The sequence below is a fragment of the Neofelis nebulosa genome, chromosome 12, assembly GCF_028018385.1.
Source record: "Neofelis nebulosa isolate mNeoNeb1 chromosome 12, mNeoNeb1.pri, whole genome shotgun sequence".
Taxonomy (NCBI): domain Eukaryota; kingdom Metazoa; phylum Chordata; class Mammalia; order Carnivora; family Felidae; genus Neofelis; species Neofelis nebulosa.
Genome location: NC_080793.1, coordinates 87,881,116 through 87,903,064, shown reverse-complemented (window position 1 = coordinate 87,903,064; position 21,949 = coordinate 87,881,116). Strand labels below are relative to the sequence as shown.

At 43.5% G+C, this 21,949-nt stretch overlaps 1 protein-coding gene across 6 annotated transcripts in view; it reads left to right on the top strand.

Moving 5' to 3' along the window:
• The window catches only part of GLIS3 (GLIS family zinc finger 3), a 502,487-nt gene that overhangs the window by 381,697 nt on the left and 98,841 nt on the right, over positions 1–21,949 (top strand). For all 6 annotated transcript variants that reach the window (XM_058695817.1, XM_058695819.1, XM_058695818.1 and 3 more), the window contains one exon: positions 18,650–18,811. In XM_058695817.1, coding sequence (XP_058551800.1) covers positions 18,650–18,811 — 162 coding nt within the window. The remainder of the gene's footprint in view (positions 1–18,649; positions 18,812–21,949) is intronic.

The following is a 21,949-nucleotide window of genomic DNA, read 5'->3' as shown; positions in this document are numbered from 1 at the left end:
TAGTCTCAAACCCAGGGCACTTGCTCGTAACATTTTAATAGTTCGCCTGGATTTTTGGCAGGCTTTTGTTTGGTTTATTTTTCTCTAAGCTCGCGATTTAAGGAATTGAAATTTGAGAGCATTGCTGTGTGTCTTGAAACTTAAAAATAAAATTTAGAAAGCTATTGGAGGTGATTTCTTTTTCTTTCAACTGCTGCAGTGAAGAATAGAATTTAACTTTTATAAATGACTTTTGGGTAATGTTAACCACAAGATTTTTTTTTTCGTGGACAGTGTAAGCAGGTAGTATGGCCAGAGTTGGAAGTCTTTTTTCTCTTCTTCTTGTTCTTCTTCTCCTCCTTCTTTTTTTTGTTTTTCCTAAATCCAGAGAATATAGATTGTAGTAGGAAATATTCATGGGCAGAGCAGACCACGGAATGGCCTTAACCACTGGCTTGTTTGTGTACTGCATTCCAGGTCTTCCCCTAGCTGCAATTAAAGGGAAACTTAAATTTCTCTTGCTGATTATATTGACACCTTCCTTTCCCTAGATTCTCCTTTTATTTATTAAATTTTTAAAAAATCCTTATTTATTTTTGAGAGAGAGAGAGAGACAGGGTGCCAGCAGGGGAGGAACACAGAGAGAGGAAGGCACAGAATCTGAAACAGGCTCTAGGCCCCGAGCTGTCAGCAGAGTCGGACTCGGGGCTCGAACTCACAAGCTGTGAGATCATGACCTGAGCCGCAGTGGATTGCCCAACTGACTGAGCCACCCAGGCAACCCTCCCCCTCCCCCGCATTTTGTTTTTAAAGGAAGCTTTACGCCCAATGTGGGGCTGCAGCTCATGACCTGGAGATCAAGGGTCACACATCCCACCCACTGAGCCAGCCAGGCGTCCCTAGATTTTGCTTTTTTATGTTCTACCTCTTAAGCAACCAAACTCAACATAGGGATTTTTGAAGAACTAGATATGTTATTCAGTCACCAGGTGACTAGTTAGTCCTTAAATATAATTTATCAATTTTTTTTTTTCCTTTGGCTCTTGAATCTCTAAATGCTGGGAGATTAAATGATCTGACATTTTGGCTTTTTTTTTTTTTTATACTTAACTCTTCATGACCATGTTTGGTAAGGCTCTGTTCTGAGATCCCAGAGGCATCTTGGGTACTTCCTGTTCTTTAATCTAATGCCAACCACAGCCACTGCTCATGAGCCCTCTTTCATTGGTACGATGCTTTAAAGTTTGTAAAAATATTGTATATATGTTATCTCTTTGAGTTTCACAACGGCCCTTTGAAGCAGGCCCTTCTCAGTAGCAGAAATTCTTTCTCAGGCGCCATGACACCTCAAACCCTGTGTCTTCCAGGAAATTCAAGTGCAGAGGTTTTATTGATAAACTTTGATGGAACTGCCTTTTTTTTTTAAGCACAAAATGGCCTTTCACTTTCATTTTCAATCCTGAGAGAGCCAGGCAGAACGCCACCTGTCTTCACCAGTGTCGTGATCCAGGATGGAAAGAGCGGACTTCCACTCGCGACGTTCCCTCCCCTACCCCTGGGGGGCCATGTTTTCTGAGTCATCCCTGGGACTCACAGTGCTGCTTCCTGGGTCACCTTCACCTAAGCAGCTGCTGGCATCAGCCTTGTGTGTTTCCTCCCCCCACAGCCTGTCCCCTCGTCCCCTCCTCCCATAGTGAATTCTTCTGCTTTTGTGGAACTTCTGCTCTCCAGGTGGGTCCTTTTGAGCTTCCCCATCTCTCTTTTATTTATTTATTTTTGCCCACAGGCTTAGTCCGTGTGCACCATTGTCTGAATTGTCATGAATTTTGGATTTAATTCCAGAGAGTCAAAGGCATGTTTTCAGCTGAACAAACCAAATGGAGTAAAAAGCTTCATCCTCCTCTTACTTTATTCTCATTACCCATCCCAGTGGGGAGGATGCGTAAAGAATGCATCCTCTAGATCCTGAAAGAATTTCTGATATTCATTCTTTTTCCATAAGATGTAGAGCTTAATCCTTTCTTTAGACATTTTCTTTTTTTTCTAAATAAACAGGGCCTAATTGGAAAAAGCTGAGAGAGCTAAGCAGAAAAGAATAGAAAACATTTACTGAGCTTGGAAGTGCATATTGAATACTGCAGGAAATTTGCATATGGATTACTTGGTGAAAAAATAGAAACATTCTCAGCCCATTAGTTACTGTGATGGACTCCCACTGACTAAAATCCAAGTACTTTTGCCTTGTTTTCTCCAACTGTTCTTTTCTGTAATCATTTCTCTTTAACCACAGGGCAGCTATTCTGTTCTTGCACTTTGTACGAGGGAAAAGAAAAAATAGGAACATGGCTGTGCCTAGAATATGAGCAGGCTACCTCTGGTTTAATCCTGGAACATTGTCCTGCTATTTCTCAACTTGGCGGGAGGGTTGCCCCTTTGTCAGAGGGGGCTTCTAAGTCACATTTCCAGCTCTACGGTTGTGGTAAGTGGCAACCCTGAGATTCCTCCTTGGTGCCTCAGTTTCTCCAAATGCAAAATGGAGGAGGATGTTTAGCAGCACTCATGGAGATGGGGGGAGGAGAATCAATGAATATTTATCAAAGTAAATTGAGTCCCTGGAATATCAGATCCCACAGAAATTCAAAGCATAATTAAGGTAGGGAGAACAGATTAGTGTTAAATGTATGTGTGAAACACATTTTACATTTCCTTCCAACAAAGACTGAATTTAATTTACTCCAAGTGAGGAGGAGAAAAAAGGGGAAAAAAATGGTATTGTGAATTAGGATTCTAAATTTGGATTTTGATATGTTGATGGGTGTACTACAGACATAAAGCCACATTTTGACTTCTCAGCAAGTGCCTGTGCGCGTGTGTGATGCTGGAGGTAGACGAGGCATATACATAATGAACAAATTTAATTACCATTGGCAGGACTCCTCCAGGAGAGCCACATCGAGTGCTAACAGAAGAACTGTTATCAAAAACATATTTCAAACTATTTATCTTTAATCCATAGAAGACTGAATATGGTTCAGCTGTTGGCATCGTGGTGTGGAGCAAGACCGTGTTTACGAAGACACGTTCAGACATTTCCTGCAGAAAATATCTACGTTATTATGTCACTGTTTGGGGGAACGGCCCAAACTCTATCACTTCATGAAGAAGTCACTGAATATTAAGATAGGGAAGTTGGTGTAAAAGATCAAAGTATCAATAACCATCAGCCCATTTCAGGCTTTCACAATGACTTAGCAACTTGAAAAATGATCCGTGTGACCTTGATCACAGAAATGGCAACAAATCCTGATAAAAAGGACCCTCTGTGTTTTAGAAACACCTAAGTGGTGTATATGCGCTAATTTCTCCAAAGAACTAAAAAAAAAGGCAAATATTCTCGAAATCGTTTATCATAAAAAAGAATGCTCTCTAGAAAAGCCCAAGTTGATTTTTTTTTTTCTGGCCACATTCCCTTGACACGACTGAAACTTCCACCGGAATAGTAAAGACATGGTTACTTTTCTAGCAAGATGCAGAATTCACCAGAGAACCTACGTAGTGCAGATCCCAGGTCCCAGAGAAAACCAAGAAACGGTGATCCTTCTTCCCTTCCAAACAGACATCTGTGTGAGTATCTAAACCAGGAACTACATGAACAAGGATCACAATGTGGAGCTTTTTAAGGCAAACTAAGTAAGATTTCACAGGGAGGAAAGGCTGTTTGTGTTTGGGTTTTCCCTTCGGCCTCCTGGGACCTGACCTTCTAAAGCATGGCCTGAGGATAAAAAGCAGTTGTTTTTTGGTTTTTGTTTGTTTGTTTGCTTTTTTTAGGTGAGTAGACCCTCAGGTCCCAACCCCGACCTACCCAGTCAGAGATTTGTGAGTGATTATCTCAGGAGATTTGTGTGCGCATTAAAGTCTGAGAAGCATTGTCCTCGATAACACTTATTACGTGCTTGTTTCCAGCCTTACTCATTGTCACCGCAGGATAATTACTTGACAACTTCAGATCATTGATTTTTGATCACTCACTCAAGGATGATGCAGAATAGCTTTGCCATTTGGATGGTCTGACCTCATATTACACATCTGACCTCATATTACACATCAGTCCCAGATTTTGTCATTTTCCTTCGCTGAGCACCTGGCGGGCTCCGGGGACTACGCTAGGCTCTGGAAGCAGAGGGGTATAGACAAGACAGATGCAGAACGCGGGAGGCAGACATTACACGGATGATCCCTGAAATGTTTATTGAATGACATACGAGTAAATCATTATGAAGGAAATACACAGCGTGCAAAGAAAGTTCAAGTTGGGTGAGCTTGTGGTCCGATCCAGATCAGAGAGTGCCATGGGATCCCCTGCAGGGGGTGCTGCCCTCTGGAGGCTCCTGGTTCCGGCAGGGGGGGCGGTGCGGGGGGCGGGGGGGCTCAACCCAATGGACCCCAGACAGGCAGAAGGGCAGCAAGGCCGACCACCAACTCCCAGCAGTCAGATGGCCAGTAAAGTAGGACACCAATGCTGTTAAGCTAACTCTTTCCCCCTTGAATAAACATTTTTATTGGCCATATGATTTTGTTTTTTTGAGGTGCCAAAAAGCTTACATGGTTTGCTCAAATTAGAAAAATAATAAATACCACAAGTTCAGAGAGCATGCAAACAAGAGCTCTAAATACGGCAGTAGTGAGGGATCTTGATGATTGTCATTCTCCAAATTCTCTCCGTCTGGGTGGACCCTCTCCCCCTCTTGTCTTCAAGTGCTCCGCAGGGCCCTCCTCTGTCTCAACTGTGGCTTCGGCTGACCTCAGGTTGTCCCGAGGGACGAGGGTGCGGGCCTCATGCTTCCTCCCCTCCTTCCCTCCTTCCTTCTCTCTTTCCTGTTGATGTTGCTTTTCCATCTCAGACATTTCAAGTTTGAATTGGATTTGCATATCTAACCTGCTGATTACACCAATTACTTGCAAGGCTTCTGCGTTCTAAAAAGAAGTCTGAAACTGACCCCTTTCATTAAAGTCAGTGTCAGTTTGCCCTGAATTTTGGAGCTATGGAGACAAATACATTTTTTCTTCTTCTTCTTCCCCCTCCCCCTTCTCCTTGTCCCCCTCCTCCCCCCTCCTCCTCCTTCTTTTCTTCTTCTTCTTCTTCTTCTTCTTCTTCTTCTTGTCTTATAAATGTATTTTTTAAAGGCCAGCTGCCAACGACTGTATTTTTCAGGTCCCAAACACTCATGTTTCTGGTCATGTTTTTCTGTAGTACAGCATACATTCTTTAACTAAATACTACTTTTGAAAGATCAAAAGAAGGACTCCCTGCTTTCATTTTGTTCTTGGCTGTAGCTCGTGGATGTCTATTTTTTTTTTTTCTTCTTAATTTACGAGAAGCTTTCCTTCCTTGGAAGAAAGAGAAGTGGCTCTGACGATCATAAAGAGATCATTAGCGTTTACTAATACAGTCTGTTCTTCAGTTGCTTTACCACCACGTCTTTTCAGTATTATTTACTGAGCAGCTGAAAGAATTGGGCTTTGAATTTTTAGATCACTATAAAGCAAGACCTATTGTCACTTATTGCTGGGTATAATTGCACCATATGTATTTAGTGAAGCTATTTATTCATCTCCCTGGTGAATAACTTTGTCAAAATGAGTTGAGATATTTCTGTGTGTGCAGTTGGAATCTAGAAAACATTTGCATTTCATATAGCACTTAGAAATTATAGAGGGCTTCACAAATATTTTTTTTTTCCTCCAGACCTGAGGGTCTGTTGACTTCTCCTCATCTTTTAGTATTCCCCATTGTTTGTTAGAACAAGCCCCGTGCTTATGAGTGTACAGTTTTTCTGAGTAGATTTTAAGCCCTAGAAACGTAGTTTTAAAAAAGAGAAAGGGAGGGAGGGAGGGAAAGAAACATTAGAATGTAAGTAACTTGCATTTCAATGTAGAATAACTCATTTGTCCATTAATCGACAAATCTGCATTGAAAGCTCAGTGTGCACACTCGTACATCATGAAGAGGCCCGGGCTGGCCCCTGTCCTGAAGGGGCTCACCTTCCGTGAGGATGTTCCAGAAGAAGGAGACTAAACCTAAGCTTGGGGACAGAGAATGCTTTCCTGAAAAAGGGATATTTCAGCTAAACTGTGAAAGATGGGGATTTGAGCAGGCAAATAGGAAGAAAACATTTTGTAGGCAAAGGAAATGGCACGTGCAAATGCCCTGCGGTGAGAAAGGTCATGGCACCTTTGAGGAACTGCAAGACCAGTGTGGATGGAGCAGAGGGATGAGAGGGAAGGAGGGCGTGGCGGAGAGGATGAGGTAGGAGACCGTAGGCTGAAGACTGTACCACAGGAGAGCAACCCCCTAAGATTTCCGGTTTCTAGCAGAGAACTCTGGTAGCAGGTGGAGGCTAGCTGGGGGTGGGGGGAGAGGGAAACGGGTGGACCTGTCAGGAACATATTAGAGTAGACCACGTGGCAGAGGGTGGCTTAGATCAGGGAGGTCACGTGCTGATGGAGAGAATAGGCATGTTTGAGAGATACTTCTGAGGACTTGGAGAGTACACGTGGGTCTGGGAAAGAGGAATGTGCCAAGGATTATGTCCAGACTCTGGGCCTACACTGCTGGGTGAATGGGGAGCAGGGACTGAAGCCTCCGTTGTGGGAAAGGTCATTGTTGGAATTTACCTTGGGGTGTCTGTGAGCCATCAGCATGGCGATGCTGACTAGGCGGTAGGCCTGGAGCTCAGAGGAGAGGCCTAGGCCAGGTTTAACAGCTGATAGCCGCGTGCCTTCTCATGTGACACGGGTTCCGGTGTGACGCAGGATTCTTCTGTACCGCCGAGGAAAACAGTGAAATGAACTATTTCCTCCTTCTTGAGGAATTTTGCTCCAGATGGAATTAGAAGCACTTCAACAAATCCTTGTCACCGTCGATAAATTGGTGGTAAATACGGGGACCCCTTCACTGGATGAAATGAGCAAGCATTTACGTTGTAAGGTACTTCATTGTTTGCAACCTTGTAGAATGCTCAGGTTGAGTGTTTCATGTCACGTCTCACAAAAGAAGATCAGAACCGAGAGCACAAGGCTTACGGTACTTTTCAGTCATCACTGATGGTTCGCTCTGTGCTCAGACTTTGGTGAGAGTGATTGGTGTAATTTAGGAGGGTTGACCCTATTCGCTGCAGTAACTTTAAACTACTACTCTTTTTCACTTCGTGAGGAAACAAAAGAAAAACAAATGTGTTTGCATTCCTTCCAAGACACGTTTCTTTCCTTCTCTCCTTGACCTTTTGAGAAGTGACATTCCCTTGGAGTTACATGGAGGAAAGAGTGGGTTAAATAATTGAGCCAGAAGGCCATGTTCAGCTGTGCAACTTTCTCAAGCCACTCAACCTTTCTGGCCTTAATTCCCTTCCTTCACTTGTAAAAGAGGGAGAAAATGTGGTCGCCTAAAAGACGATGATAATGATAATGGCTAACTATTTTTGGAGAACTTACTGTGTGCCAAATTCTTTCATGTCAGGATCACTGGCTCCATAAGACAATCAGGGAGATGAAATAAAGGAAGAAACGTGTCTTAGGCGGAACATGTTTCACTCATCTTTTTGTAACTGTTTGCAGTGTGAGAAACCATGGAAGTTTAAATTTAATGAAAAGGCTAACTATTCTGAATAATAGGCCAGTATTCTCATCAAGTGAATACACCTGAGATGGTCCACATCCTACCCAGGCTTGACAGTTTTAGGTAGAATTTTATGTAGACCTGTCATTCTTGTGATCGATGGAGTCAAGTTCCAAAGAGAGAGGGTAGAAATGGTGTTAAGTGGAATAGCTAAGTCAAGGGAATTAGGATTATGATTCTCAGCCAGAGTATTTTCTTAAGAATTACAGGGATCTTAAAACTCAGGGTATGCATACAGCGATTGGATATCCTGTGGGTCACAAAACCTAAACGGTCATGATTGGAAAGGGCAAACAGACTGAGTGACAACTGCTTGCCCATGGGTGAACCAAGGGATAATGAAGAAGGGGCAAGGCGTGAGAGCGATTTTCTCAACAACCGAGGGGAGGAAGGGCTCAGAGCGGCGATAGGTAATTTGCAGTCAGAGCAAGGAAGGAGAAGAGCAAGCTGAAGGCACGAAGCCCTTGGTACCTGCTATGTGCCAGTCAGGTGTGTGCAGGGACGGCCACGTGGACAAGCTCAGCTGTGAAAGGAAGAAAACTGGAAGTGATGCGTTTTGGAAGCAGGCGAGTGAGTGGCTCTGATGAAACAGTGCGGGTTGTCACAAAAGGTTGTCAGTCCGAGGACCCTGGAGCTGCCATGAGAGTCACGCTGAGCTCACACCTTTGTAATGGCTGCTGGGGCTAAGGTTTGAGTTCCGTTATTTCCATATCTGCTGCTTTTTTTTAAGCAGCCAGACACAGATGACTTTTAGCAAGTACAGAATTTATATTTAAGCGGTGCATAATGAAAATCGACGGCTTTTTGTTGAGAAAAGCACAGTGTCAGGAAAATATCCCTATCACTCTCTTTCCCCCTGTCATGGTGGTGGAAATTTTACATTTGAAAGTGAAAAGGCTTAAGATATAATTTTTTAATCCCATCTTTCCTGCCCACTTGTATCTCTTCCAAAGCTTGTCAGGGCCAGATCTAGAATAGTAAGAGCCATTAAAAATTTGGCATCTTGCACTCTGTTTTTTGGAATAGACTCCGTGTGGGCCAATTTATGGTAAATTATTCTCTTCGTGTGTGAATTTCCTTTTCTCTCTTGGCAAATTCATGCTTGCCTCTACACCCCTGCACACAGATCTTAAACACACACATTTATTACAGAATCTGTGTGGGCTATGTGTGTAAGTGTTAAAGTGTGTGCCCATGGCTGTACCCACAAGTGCATATGCACATATTTGCACCTATGTGCTTATATGATAGCAAATTGACTTAAACAGTTTGTCTTGGAGGTTTGTGTTGCTGTATGTATGTTAGCATACATTCTGTTGCAACCCGCAAACAGTTTCTCAGTCAAAAGATGACAGAATTCAGCAATCATTTTGGGAAACACCATAGTAAATAAATATATTGCTTAGCTCTGTTAAACGAAGCATGCCAATTCTTAATAGAACTGAAGGCAAGCAGTGGCGTTTCTCATCTTTGCAGTCAAAGACGATTACAGGGGAGCCAGTCCACTGCCAAAGGGAAAGGCAGAGCCAAGGCCTTGCTATGGCCCCCGAACTCTGAACACAGAGAGCTCTGGAGCTCGGCGTCCTTGTCACCTGGGATCATATGGGGTGGCGGCGTTTGCCTCCCACCCGGAGAGCTGTCGGGTGGTGGGCAGGGGCAGGGCGTCATGCAAAATTACTTGACCTGCTCTTTGGGCATACTTGACTCAGGGCAACTCAGGGCACGGTCCCAAAGATCTTGTTTCTTTGCACGAGAAGCCCTGATGAGAGGCTCTTTCCTGGCATATTTGAGAGCGTATTAGCTCAGCTTTTAAAGGGCAATTTAAAACAGTTTCTTTTCCTTTATGGATGAAGAAGGCACACATTTATGTGCCTCGAATTATTGCTAATAACGTGTTCCCAACGGGTCTGTGTACGTTTAGCTCAAGTTTGGAAAAGGGTGTGGTGGTAGGAAAACTGCTCGCTCACTTCGCCAGTGTTGCTGCATACTTCTCAGAACATTAATAAAGAGGTCAGTGCATCGCGTCCACGAAAAGATAAAAAGGTACAACCCCATGTGGGTATTGGTATTAGTATTGTTTCCCCACATGGTTAGATAGCAAAATAATTACATCGCTATTTTACAGTAGTCGTATAGAACTTTCAAATCCGGCAGAACCCACAAATACGTTTTTATAGCTTTTGCGATGTTGATTATTTGACGTCACCATGAAACCATGAAAGCTAACTGGCCCTACCTAATTAGAAGGCCTTAATGAGCTTTACTACACAGGGAAGTCTAGGAAATCAATATGGTTGTTTTTTTGGTTTTTGGGTTTTGTTTTGTTTTTTTTTTTACAAAGAGTTCATTCTCTGCATTTCGTTCGGCATTTATTTAGCAAATAATCTGCAGTCACTTGAGTACATGCCAAGCACTGTACCCAGTGCTAAAACTCAGGCCCTTGTCCTCGTAAAGCTCACGGCCTAGCGGGGGGAGACACACACTCCTCCAATTAGCGTAGGGCCGCGTGTTGGCAGGGCAGCGGGCGAGGCCTGGTGGGCGTGTGGGGAGCGACCTTTTGGGCCTTGCTGAAAGCATAAAGGAAGGTGTCACAGAGGAGGTGACTCCAGGCTAGAGGGTCAGTCGTATGTCACCACTTACGGGGACTAGCACATGCAGAGGCCGACGCAGAAAGGAGCATGCTGCTTCATTAAGGAACCGCAGCTGGCCTGGCCGGCCACCCCGGGGTGGGGGACAGAGAGGGGGAGCGGGCCTCACCGCGCATGCGCTCAGCCTTTCTTCCCGTTTCTGTTTCTCCCCTTCCCCTTCCCCTTCCTTTTGCTTAATTTAGTTGCCTTTTAGTTCGTCTACCCCTCTCTGTCCTGAAAGACCTGGAACTCGAGCGACCTTTTAGAAAAACGAGTTTTAGGGAATGTTTCTGACATTAAAAAAAAAAAAAAAGTGAAAAATAATGTCTAAAATCCAAAAGTGGATTCTCTCACCTGTCAGTTTCCTTAGTTTAGTACATAGAAAAATAATGTGGGGGGTGTCGGAGCGGGCTGGGTCAGATCCCAGATTTACTCTGCAATACGTCTGTCTCCTGCAACGCCCTGTGAAGGCAGAGAAGGCAGCATAGGGCCTGATGATTCTGTTGTATCATCCGCAGAGCCTAGTTAGTACCGCATGTGCAAGAAACTCCGAATTTCCCAGTGCCTTTGAGGAGCAGGGGCTTGGTCACTTTGGTATACAGACTGGCACTGAAAGATTTGGAACGAGTGTCTTCGTTAATACAGAGTCGCACAACATCTGAATGTTGCTTTTTTGATACTCTGTGGTGCTTGTGTGGGTCCATGTGTGTGGAATCATATAAGACATGTGGAGATCAGAAACACAGATACAAAGAAAATTAAGTAATTTGATCTCTTTCAGGTACATTTACGCAGGACCAATTACAGGTCCTAAATATATTTGCTCTACTGATGTGTAATCATACCGCATTTACTGAGATCTGACTGTCAGCCTGGGAAACATACATGCTCTAGTGGATATGTATTTGCAGATTGCACGAAATCAATGCTAATAATAACAGCAGGCTCAGGCAACTTACTTATTATTCTCTTTAAACCACGCCAGACAACCTTGTTCATTATTTGCCCGCTCACAGAATAATTATTTGCTTGAGATTATAGTTTTCTGGCATTGTACGGACACAACATGAGTAACATATGATACCTTATATTTGTTGACTAACTGGAGAGGGCCATATGATCTGACTTCAATACCCGTGTCGCACTGTGGGGTATATTCGCTTTCTGATTGCAAATACAGTGGGATGAGGTCCCACTTGTCCCCAGCAAGTTTCAAGTGTTACAAACCAGACACTTGATAATTTCCATAAAAATTTAATATGGTTCAAATGTTGGCACAGAAACAACATACTTCTCCCTACATGGTCATGTGGCTTCTCAAAAACATCGCTTTCCATTTTTGTTTTCTAAGCTGGACCCTCATTCGCTTTGCCACCTCTTGCAGAGTAAGGACCCTTTTGAGGATCGACTACTACCCATAGCCCACAATGTTAGGAAGCAACGACTTGCCTTAAGCCAGCAAGAAATACATGCGTAGTGCCCATTTGGGTAAAACTTTGTTTTAGACACATTTCTTAATCAAAACCAAGAGGCGCAAGAAGCCGGGAAGTTGCATTTATGAGCTAGTTAATAGATTCGTTGTGTACATCAGAATAACAGGGAAAAAAACCACAGTAACTGGGATCCCTTTATTACGGGTTAGGAAAACATTACAGAAAGGGTTTTATATTAATTCTACAAAACTTGTAATGGTTCCAGAAGATCTGGATACATGAGTCCCGTAGGTTACTTCAGAACTCCAGATGAGTGGTCCACGGAAAGGGTGGCTCAGGACCCCCGGGTGTGAAGCACCTTCTCCCGTCTTGCTGCCGGATCCAGACCCACCGGCAGGGAAACTTGGGAGGCTGTCTCAGGAGGTGCAAGTGCACGTCGATGTAGATATTTGGAATCTTTGGAAAATCAGTCCGGGGCGCCCCGCTCTCTCTGACGTCCAGAGAATTCTTGAAGGAAGCAGGGCTCACCCTACCAAGACTTCAGACCATTTCCCAGGGAGGCCCCTGTGCCTCTGGGTGGAACCTTTGAAAAACTCTTAACGTCAGATATTATTACCTTTCGGCAGCCAAAAGGAAACACGGAAATCCCTTTTCTGTCGGTTAAGTTGTCCCATTACAGATAAGAAGGTGATTAGACGGAAAACATGAGGAAAATCACGAAGCGAGCACACGGGAGGCCTCTTCCGCGTCCTCGCCCCAGAATTAGCAGTCTGCAGGAAACACCGAGGGGAAGAAATTCCCCACTTCTCAGTGTAGTGAATGCGTGAACCAGATACCTTGAAAAAGCCTCAAAACATTTGAATTATTTCCCTCTTCTCCCTTCATGTCACACTAGCTGCAGACTGGTGTGCTGTCAATATTAAGAATTTGCGAGAGCGTCCGGGGCTAATAAGAAGGTGCGGGGCACAGAGACCACAGGGCCGCGGCGAGGCCAGGCGTGTGTCCAGGCACGGAGGGCAGAGGCAGGAGAAACAAAATCACACGGCCCCGTGGGCCTCCGCTGTCTTTCCATTTTGTATCTTTCTCCCCCCTCCCTTTTTTTTCTGACTTTTCTTCTGCTGCTTCTTTTTTTTTTTTTTCCCCAGACAACACTTTCTGTTATCTTCCCACCCTAAATTTTAAAATTAGATTTTACTCTTCTAAATCTAGAAAACTTTAAATTTTTATTTAAAAATAAAATTGGATTTTATGGATGTGGATCCATAAAACTGTGGAACCAAACTGTGGATGAGGCTGCCACAGTTTGGTTCATCAAAAGCTGTCCCTTTCTTTATTCTTGCCCCAGTTCTTTTGTTTATTTTCTCTTGTCTTTAAAAAAAAACAAAATCCCGTTAAGCTCAGGGCAGTCTAATGATCCCTAGAACTGGGTTTCTCAAAGGGTAATCTTGGAACATTCAGCATTTAGAAGTATCACCCAGGAGATCTACCTGGAGCATCACTCCACACCTTAGGAATCAGAATCTGCATTTTAACGAGATGCCTGGGTGGCTAGTGACTCCTGCTTGAGCTGGGGCGAGCTGTCCCAGAAGGAAACTGGTAAAGCTTGGCTGAATACTGGATGCAGATTTCTCGCCTCCTTCAGATTTCTCGCCTCCTCCGCTCCAGCTTTGGCCCTCTCTCTCATTTACACCTTTTACAGGTATGTCCATGATTCGAGTGGACTTGAACTCTTGGTCTTACTGTGGAAGTCACCTTGACTGTATCCATGGCATTAGAAATATTTGCTGACCTTTCCGCCAATGCCTTTCATCATTGTTGTCTTTGAGCCATAAGGGGAAGATGTAAACTAGCCATAATTCATGGGTCCGTTTCTGGAGCTGCCCACACATCATAGCAGCAGCCGTCACTAATGGGATTAATTGGTTTTGACTGATGAAATTGTAAAAGCATATACCTCCAAGGGTCGTAAACACTGCGCCTTAATTGAAATCAAATGTATATTTTAGAAAACCTTGCCAGCATCCTAGACTCCTCTCTTTTTGGATTTTGTTGACATTAGTGATGGTATAGAAATCTGATCAGGAGAGGTTTGCTGTTATTACGGCTTTGAGTATGAACTGGGCTTCTTAGTACTTTAAGTAGCTGATTAGGGGAGGGAGTAATATTCGACTTGATTATTGGTTACACATATGGAATAAATCCTATTTTAATGGTGTCTAATGAGCCTTTCATTTTCAAAACCTTACACAAAAGCCTCTAATAGAAAGGGAAAGTAATATTTCAAAGGTCATCTTAATACCACTTAATGTCAACAATCTGTAATCAAGCCAGTATATATGGATGGTGATTACAGTCCAGTTGTGATCCTTTAAATATGAAATAATCTCCTAAATTAGCAAAGTGGCGTAAGCTCAGGTTCTCTGGGTTTGAGGCAATTTATACTTTTTAATTAAAGTTTGTTACTTGAAAACGGCCTCAGAGTTAGAGATTTTTCTCAGAGTGAGGCTTCACGCAATGCAGTATTTCCAAAACCCATGAGATTTAAAGATCTGTCACTTCCAGTTTCTTGCATTGTTCTTCCACGCTCTGTAAAGTCACCGAAATGTGCAAATGGGAAACGATGCTTTCTCTCAACAGGGGAATGCAAGGGCTGCTAGAAACCAGAAAGTTGCGCTGGTCAGGAGGCTACTGAGGGAACCCGTAGGCAATAACCTCTTTCAGAACCAGGTATCTGCCTGGCAGCAGATTCAAAAGTCAGGAATTTTAAAGAATTTCTAGTACGAGACCGGCATTCTGAAATTTTGTGCCATTTGCCGGGTGACTAGAGAGAACCTGGCCTTCCTTCCACAACAGAGATGTTTCCAGGCCAGGGCTATTGCTGGTTCGCAGAGCTCTCGGCCCCAGTGAGAAGTGGGTGAATCCTGCAAGACGGTTTACTTCTGCAGGAGATTTGAAGCAAATCGATGGTGGTTAGGATGTGAACGGCATTCATGGGTAGGATAGAGTGTCAGAATCTCCTGGAGGGCTTATCAACACTCAGGTGGCTGCCCCCCACCCCGCCCCGGGGTTCCATTCCGTACGTCTGGGTGGGGCTGGGAATTCCGGGATTTCTGGCAGACTCTCAAGGCCTTGGGATGCCGCTGGTTCCTGCAGCGCCTCTCTGAGAATCCCTGCTCAAGGTTCATCAGTATGTAAGTGGCTGCTTCCTTCTTCCCAGGAGTGAAGTTTGAGTTTCATTCATATGTCTCCTCCCAGTGCCTAACACATAGTACCCTGCTCAGAGGGCTTGCCCAGTGTTTGCTGGGGACAAAGAAAGAAGGTTATTTACGTGTCATTAACTAGCATATATCAGACCCCTGCCCCACCCCCACTCCCTCCCTCCCACATTGCCATCCTGTGTTTGGCTTTCTTTTGCATTCTGTGTTTCCTCCTTCTGCTAACCCCCTTGGATTCTCAGAGTTTGTTTTTCTCTTTCTGCATGCTGCCTTGAACCATGGAACCTCGGGCTTGGTGGTCTGGTTCTACCAGCCCCCCAGCCAGTCTGGAAAGGAGAGGACCTGAGAGTAGTCTGTTGGTCAAGTCTAGTGTAAGGCTCGCCTGGTGACAGTGACCCAAGCAGGCAGGTGACACTTTGGACCTTAGGTCTCAGGATGGACGTTGTACTTTAGGAAACCTGATAGGAAAGCATTTGGCTACCCAAGGAAACAGTCTTTTTGTGGTCCTTGCTTTCCTAGGTGTAGATGTTCATTCACAATGTGAAACTCACTCATTAAAGATTTAGAAAACATGAAAAAAAACAAAAAGGAATAACAACATAATAATAAGGAAAAAGGCATCCATTTGCCCAGACACCCAAAGCATCCAGTTTTGGAGTATTCTGTAACAGTCTTTTATAGTTCTATCTAAATGTTAGTTTATTTTTAATTCATTTGCATTTAACTGAATTTATAAATCTAGGGGTAGAATTGCCCTGAGGGAAAGGAAATTCTTGTGTTGAATTACAGGGTTATTCCCATAATGAGTGATAATGATTCATTACAAAATGGTTTGCTTTCAAGTCTCATCCAGACACCATTAGACAAACGAACAGCACCCCCTTCCTCTTCTGGAGAATTATTGGTGTGGCAAGTTCAATCAGGTGTTCAATCATCAGGCCAACCGGCCGTGATGCGTTGGGTGCTAGGCCCCCCAAGGAGGCACTTGTCGACCTCTCGGTGCCTGACTCTACTGGTTTGGGGTTCATGGTTTCAGGTGAACTTTTTCAGCAGGAACGGGTGGGTGGTATATATTATGAGCCCCTGAGTCCAAGAAGTTGCCCTTCTCTTGCCTTTATTCACACAACCCAGTAGGGTCAAACCCCTTCACTGTTAATCTTTTCCCCTAAAAATACTCTAATGCTAGTGCAGGTACCACAGACACTGTTACCTTCCAGCCTTTCTTGCTGCCAAGGAGACATCTGAGACCAGCTGGATCTTCAGGGTTTTGTAGATAATCTTGTGGTTGTCATTTTCAGTCTAGGCGCTCATAGTTTCTTCCGTCTTTCCTCTTTAAACATGGTCAGGGTGTTCTGAGATGCAGGTCACTCTTCACTCATTTGCTCCGAATGCCACAAGCCGCTTAGTCTTCGGTCACTGCCCCCGTTAATAGTAATAATAGCATATTGGTTGATTTTAACTGGACATTTTGCTGGACACTTAGCAGGAGAGAGCATGGAAACACCAGTCTGACATCCAGTTTATGTGCCATCAGGTGGACGGTTTGATTTAGTTCTAGGACGTGTTTGAGATCCCCCTAATCACTCTGCAGTAGATCGGGGAGGGGGGAGTGTCTTGTTTGTCTGGTGCTTGGAGAAACCTCATTCACCTGTTCTAAAGGGGTTCTCCAACCCCCATGTTGGTGCCTCGACAATGTAGCCTTCTCTCTGACCAGTGTCTGGGACGACTGGACCACAGGGTGGAGGCTGGGGCCTCCCCGGGTCTGGGTCTGCACCCTGGAGCTGGTCCTGGAACAGCATCTCTCCTACAAAAGAGCCTTGAGGGGTCCAAGACCACAAGCTCATCTCAGACCCCAGTAGGGCCCACCGGCTGACTCCCATGTCAGATCGGCTGAGCTCCAGCACTTTGCTCCAAGTTGTCATTTGGAGAGAACCTTAAAAACAGAGGTTTGGTCGGGAGAGGCCTCTTAGCCATGAATTGGGGGGTCAACATTGAGCCCCTTTATTCTCAGATTTGAGACCCACTCGAAAACCTGCAGAAATAAGCCACTTAACTCCTCTGTCTGTCCCAAGCAGCGTATCATCATATGCCTTTCACTCTGTTCAAAAAGCAGTGGCTTCATCAGCAAATCCTCTTCTGTTCAGGCTAAATTTATTTTTATGTGAAATCGAAATCAGGAAAACACCAAAATTATTTTAAGCAAAATATCAAAATTGAAATAAACCAACATATGTCTGTGAAACATGTATAACTCTCAATCAAGCGTAAGTGCAACTTTCATAAATTTCTTAAAATACTCCAGCACGCAAAATCTGGACGACTTCAATAGATGGAGTTATGACATGTCTGATTATCCTTTCTCCTCCGTTCATCCTTCACTTAAAGATGAAATCTCAGATAGCCAGAGCCTGGCCAGCCCTGGGTCATCCCTTCCTAAACAATGTACCCCGCGCTCCATCATCTCTCATGACAAGTGAGAGAACCGAGGAATTTTATAAAATGTCTTATGGTAAGGTTAATTAATACCTGCTGGTTTTGAATGGAAACCCTCTTAAAGTTACCTCCTTTACTCCTATTCTGTCCTTCCCCCTATCGTCCCATGTTCCTCTCTAAGAAATGAGGTTTCTTGATCGCTTGAAACCTACTAGGCTTTGTTCTGGTACCTTTTCCATATTTCTACGTTTCCTTTGCAGCGGGGACTCAAATGGGATTCAAACTGTCAAAGCAGCATCAGCACTCTAGGGCTTGGCAGTGAAGAGCGAGTCCGAGGGGGTGTGCCCACCTCACACTTAGGCTTCGTTCACAGGCTTTCTCTTCCACGTTCTCTTTACTAGATGGCCACTTCAGGACTGGACTCACTGTGAGCCTCTTACATAACAGCTGTTATTTGACCCACAGAAGACATGAAATGAATAGTACCATCAATAAATATTATTGACAAACCAGTAAAGCATTTCTTGAAATCCTCAGCCCTTCACTTTCAATTCCTCTCTTCATGAGCTAGGTAACAACATTTCTTAGAAAAACAAAAATAAGCAAAACGATCACTCTTTGGAAAACGTGCCCAGCACTGAAATGAATTGTGTTCCAGTTCTGCTTTTTAAAAGCATGCTAAAAAGACGCCGTCTCATTAGGCCTTGGCGTCACAGTGGACGTTAACGGAGTCATTCTTTGGGGGAGTTGAAAAACTCCTTAAGATTGTTCGGGAAGCTACGATCGTAACGATTCCACGGAAACACGCTGTTTCCATCTTGGACTCTGGGATCTGCTGCTCACCTTTATTCTCATACATCACTTTGATTTTTTTGTTGTCGTTGTTAGTTTATTAGTTGTCAAAAGTTTCTTCCTTCCTGGTTCCTTCCATTTAGACCAATTTGGAAATGGAAAAGTGTGTTAATTTTTTCATAAATCTTTAAGACACGCATTACTGTATTTTTATTAACTGAGCCAGATGGTTCACAGCAAATTTTCTCTGGCATAAGTAATCACAGAAATCAGGTTGGGACCCAGATCTGGTGTGGAAAAATGCAGTTCACATAAATATGGGGATATTTTTAGAATATTTGTTACTGTTTGGATTTCATTTTATTTTATTATTTTTGTGTTTTGGTTTTGGCTAAATACACACTAAGGACCTTTTTTTTTTTTTTCTTTCCTGTCCCCCCAGACCCAAACAGTCAAGCTCCTTCTCAACAGTTGAAACTTGTTTTCTTTTTGCAGTTTGAAGGTTGCAAGAAGGCCTTTTCAAGGCTTGAGAATCTCAAGATTCACTTGCGGAGCCACACAGGCGAGAAGCCCTATTTGTGCCAGCACCCAGGCTGCGAGAAGGCGTTCAGTAACTCCAGTGACCGTGCCAAGCACCAGAGGACACATCTGGACACTGTAAGGACAGCATGGGCTTTCCAGCTGCCAGCCCCGAGCCCTGAGCCCCGGTGTGAGGAAGGGCCCATGTGATAGTGGGACAGGAAGGTGTTTGCTTTATGGTCTGCAGGTTATAGGGACAATGCCAAGGGCAGCAGTGGAACCTTGGTAAAGGTCCAGAAGGGGCCCCGTCTGGCTCTTTCCTCATTTTTCTGTAGTCACAGGTTACCCTAAATATTATAACTGCCTGAGACAGAGTTGTGTGTGTGAAATAAAGGCATTTCAGGGGCTGTCGCATAACAGGTTTTAGTACAGAGAATGACTGCTGGGGATTGGACATCATCATAAGTATTCAAAGATCGGGATGCTGAAGTAGATCATATATACTGTTGCTGGAGAGGAAGCATTGTGGTTTTTGGGTTTTTGTTATTGTTGTTGTTGTTGTTTTGTTTTTTTACCCTGGTTCTTTTCTTATTGCCATAAGAACTTTGAGGCTGGCATGGTTACTGAGTGAATCTGGCCTTTTGCTTTAGAGAAGCCACCTGGCATTTTCACCTTCAGGCGATCTGCAAAGAATCCGCACATCTTTCCCCAGGGTTAAGTTTCCCCGTGCCGCTGTTGTGTTAACAGCCACAGATCCCTTGGCATAACTCCTGTGAGAACGATTGATTGCCATTATTCCGCCTTAACTCTCTCAGTGCTGTAACATTTTGCTCGTTTTCTGAGGCTCTTTTACTTTCTCGGTTCTGTTGATTGTCCTCTTTGGCATTTCTCAAGTTTCGATGCCATTTTCCTTACACGGGGCCAGGTAGACTCCGTGCAGTTTCGCTTCACTCAACAAAGCCATCAGGATGGATGTCTCGTACACATCCCACAGCTCTTATCCCACGTGCTTGCAAATAATATATTCATGGCAGTACTTTTCCAGTGTTAACATTCTGATGTCTATTATTAAACTACACCAGAATTTGAATTTTGAAAAGATACTGTTATTTCTACACACCTTCTCATACATATTTAAGATTCTTCTGATGTTACAGTTGACATATTTATTAAATTTTATATTAGTCTCTATTAGTCATATTGATAGAAGTCATTTCAGCTATATGTCACATACCCTTTCTAAACAGCATTATCTCCTAAGATACATAAATGTGAGGGTTTGCCTGGTAAATAGCCGAAATATAATTAGAGCAATATGGACACAGCATAGCCCCCTCCTGCTCTAGCTGGATTGAATCCCATGATTTTAGGACCACCAGAGTGGAATGTTAAGTGAATAAATTTGGTGAATAGCAGGATGTTTTAAAGGTAGAAGTAGGGGGAAAAAAGAATAAATTATGTTAAAATGCCCTATTTTGTAAGTCTAAAATGGCCTTGGTAGAATCTAATAAATTTTCCAATTTGTCATTAAACTTTATCATGGGAGAATGAGCGTTCACAAGACAAGATTGTCTTGAGAAATTGCCTCCACTCTAGTTATCTGTAGTTTGTAAGAACTATTGTAAGCCTGAGTGTTACGGCTCTACAATACCCTTCTTTACTTGGAGCTAATTTTAGCTAATCAGACCATGAGCATTTTCTAAAATCATTTTGGAATTAAAAAAAAAAAAAGTCACGTTTTAAAACTTTTGAGGAAAGCTACCACAGATAATAATTTCATGATTCAGTTCAATGCAGTAGCTTTTAAAACCCAGCTATTTTTATTTTTTTTAACTACCTCTCTATTAAATCTTTTAAAACCATCGTTCCTCCTTTTAAGACGCAAACCTACCTCCTGTTTAAATTTTTATTGCATTAAACCAATTGTTAAGCTCTTTTTAAATCGTGCAGAAATTAACCATTTGTTTTAAAAAGCAAACTGTTGGGGCGCCTGGGTGGCGCAGTCGGTGAAGCGTCCGACTTCAGCCAGGTCACGATCTCGCGGTCTGTGAGTTCGAGCCCCGCGTCAGGCTCTGGGCTGATGGCTCGGAGCCTGGAGCCTGTTTCCGATTCTGTGTCTCCCTCTCTCTCTGCCCCTCCCCCGTTCATGGTCTGTCTCTCTCTGTCCCAAAAATAAATAAAAAACGTTGAAAAATAAAATAAAATAAAATAAAAAGCAAACTGTAGCTGCTTGAAGAATGTATTATTTAAATTTAGGCCCCCATTTCCTTTCATTAACCACTCCTTATGCTAATGCTGTCAGAATTTTGGATAAAGTATCTTTTCTTCAACTCAGGGGATTCTTACAGGAAAATGATTTTTCCCAAGTTCAAAATTCTAACCCTGAAAAGTTTTATTAACTCATTTCCCTATTAGCATCTTACTGTCTAAACAGGGGAAGTGATTTTACAGTGCACATGGAAAATATAGTTTAATAAAGCATAGCATGCCATTTAAAAGCTGGGGTAACCTGAGATCAAATTACCAGTACACCACTTGGACCCGCCCCTGACATTGCTGTTTTGGCACACTGATCCCAGGTGGCTAACAGCAGGGGAGAGAGTGAAGGCCAGCTGGGAGGGATGGTGAGATGTTTCAAGAACATCCCAAACTCAAATACAAAGTGACATTACCCATTCCTTTTCTTTTCAACCCATATATTAGTGACCATGGTAATAACAATAGGGTTGGTTTATATAACGTGTTAATGTTCCCAAAGTTGTTTTTTTTGTTTCTTTGGGTTTTTTTTTGTTTTTTTTTGTTTTTTTTGGTTTTTTTTTGAACATGCCACATCTCCTCTAGTGCCAGAATCCGAGTTTATGTGGTCACAACATGACCGCTAATAGAGATATTAGCTGGTTGTTCCCCTAAAGCCAGGGCCGGGTGGGGAAGGCTATGGCAAGACTGCTGTGCGAACCCAGAAGAGATTCCCAGGTGAAAGAAAACTTTTGTTTGCCCGAGGGAAGCTCGTTGACTAGTGACTTCAGCCCATGTTGGCTCGCCGTTGGCAAAACCTGAGATACGGAGAGCCTGGTGCATCCAATGTCCATTGTTAGCATTCTAACATGTGACCCAGGACCCAGCATACCATGAAACCATTCAGACCTGTTGGGTGATTCAGTCAGTCAGTCACTCAAGGAACAGAGACATCAAACTTCGAATTCAAATTGGGAGGTGTCAAACTAAATTATATATTCATGACTTTACGTTGTGCTTGGAATCAAAAATGGCAGAAGC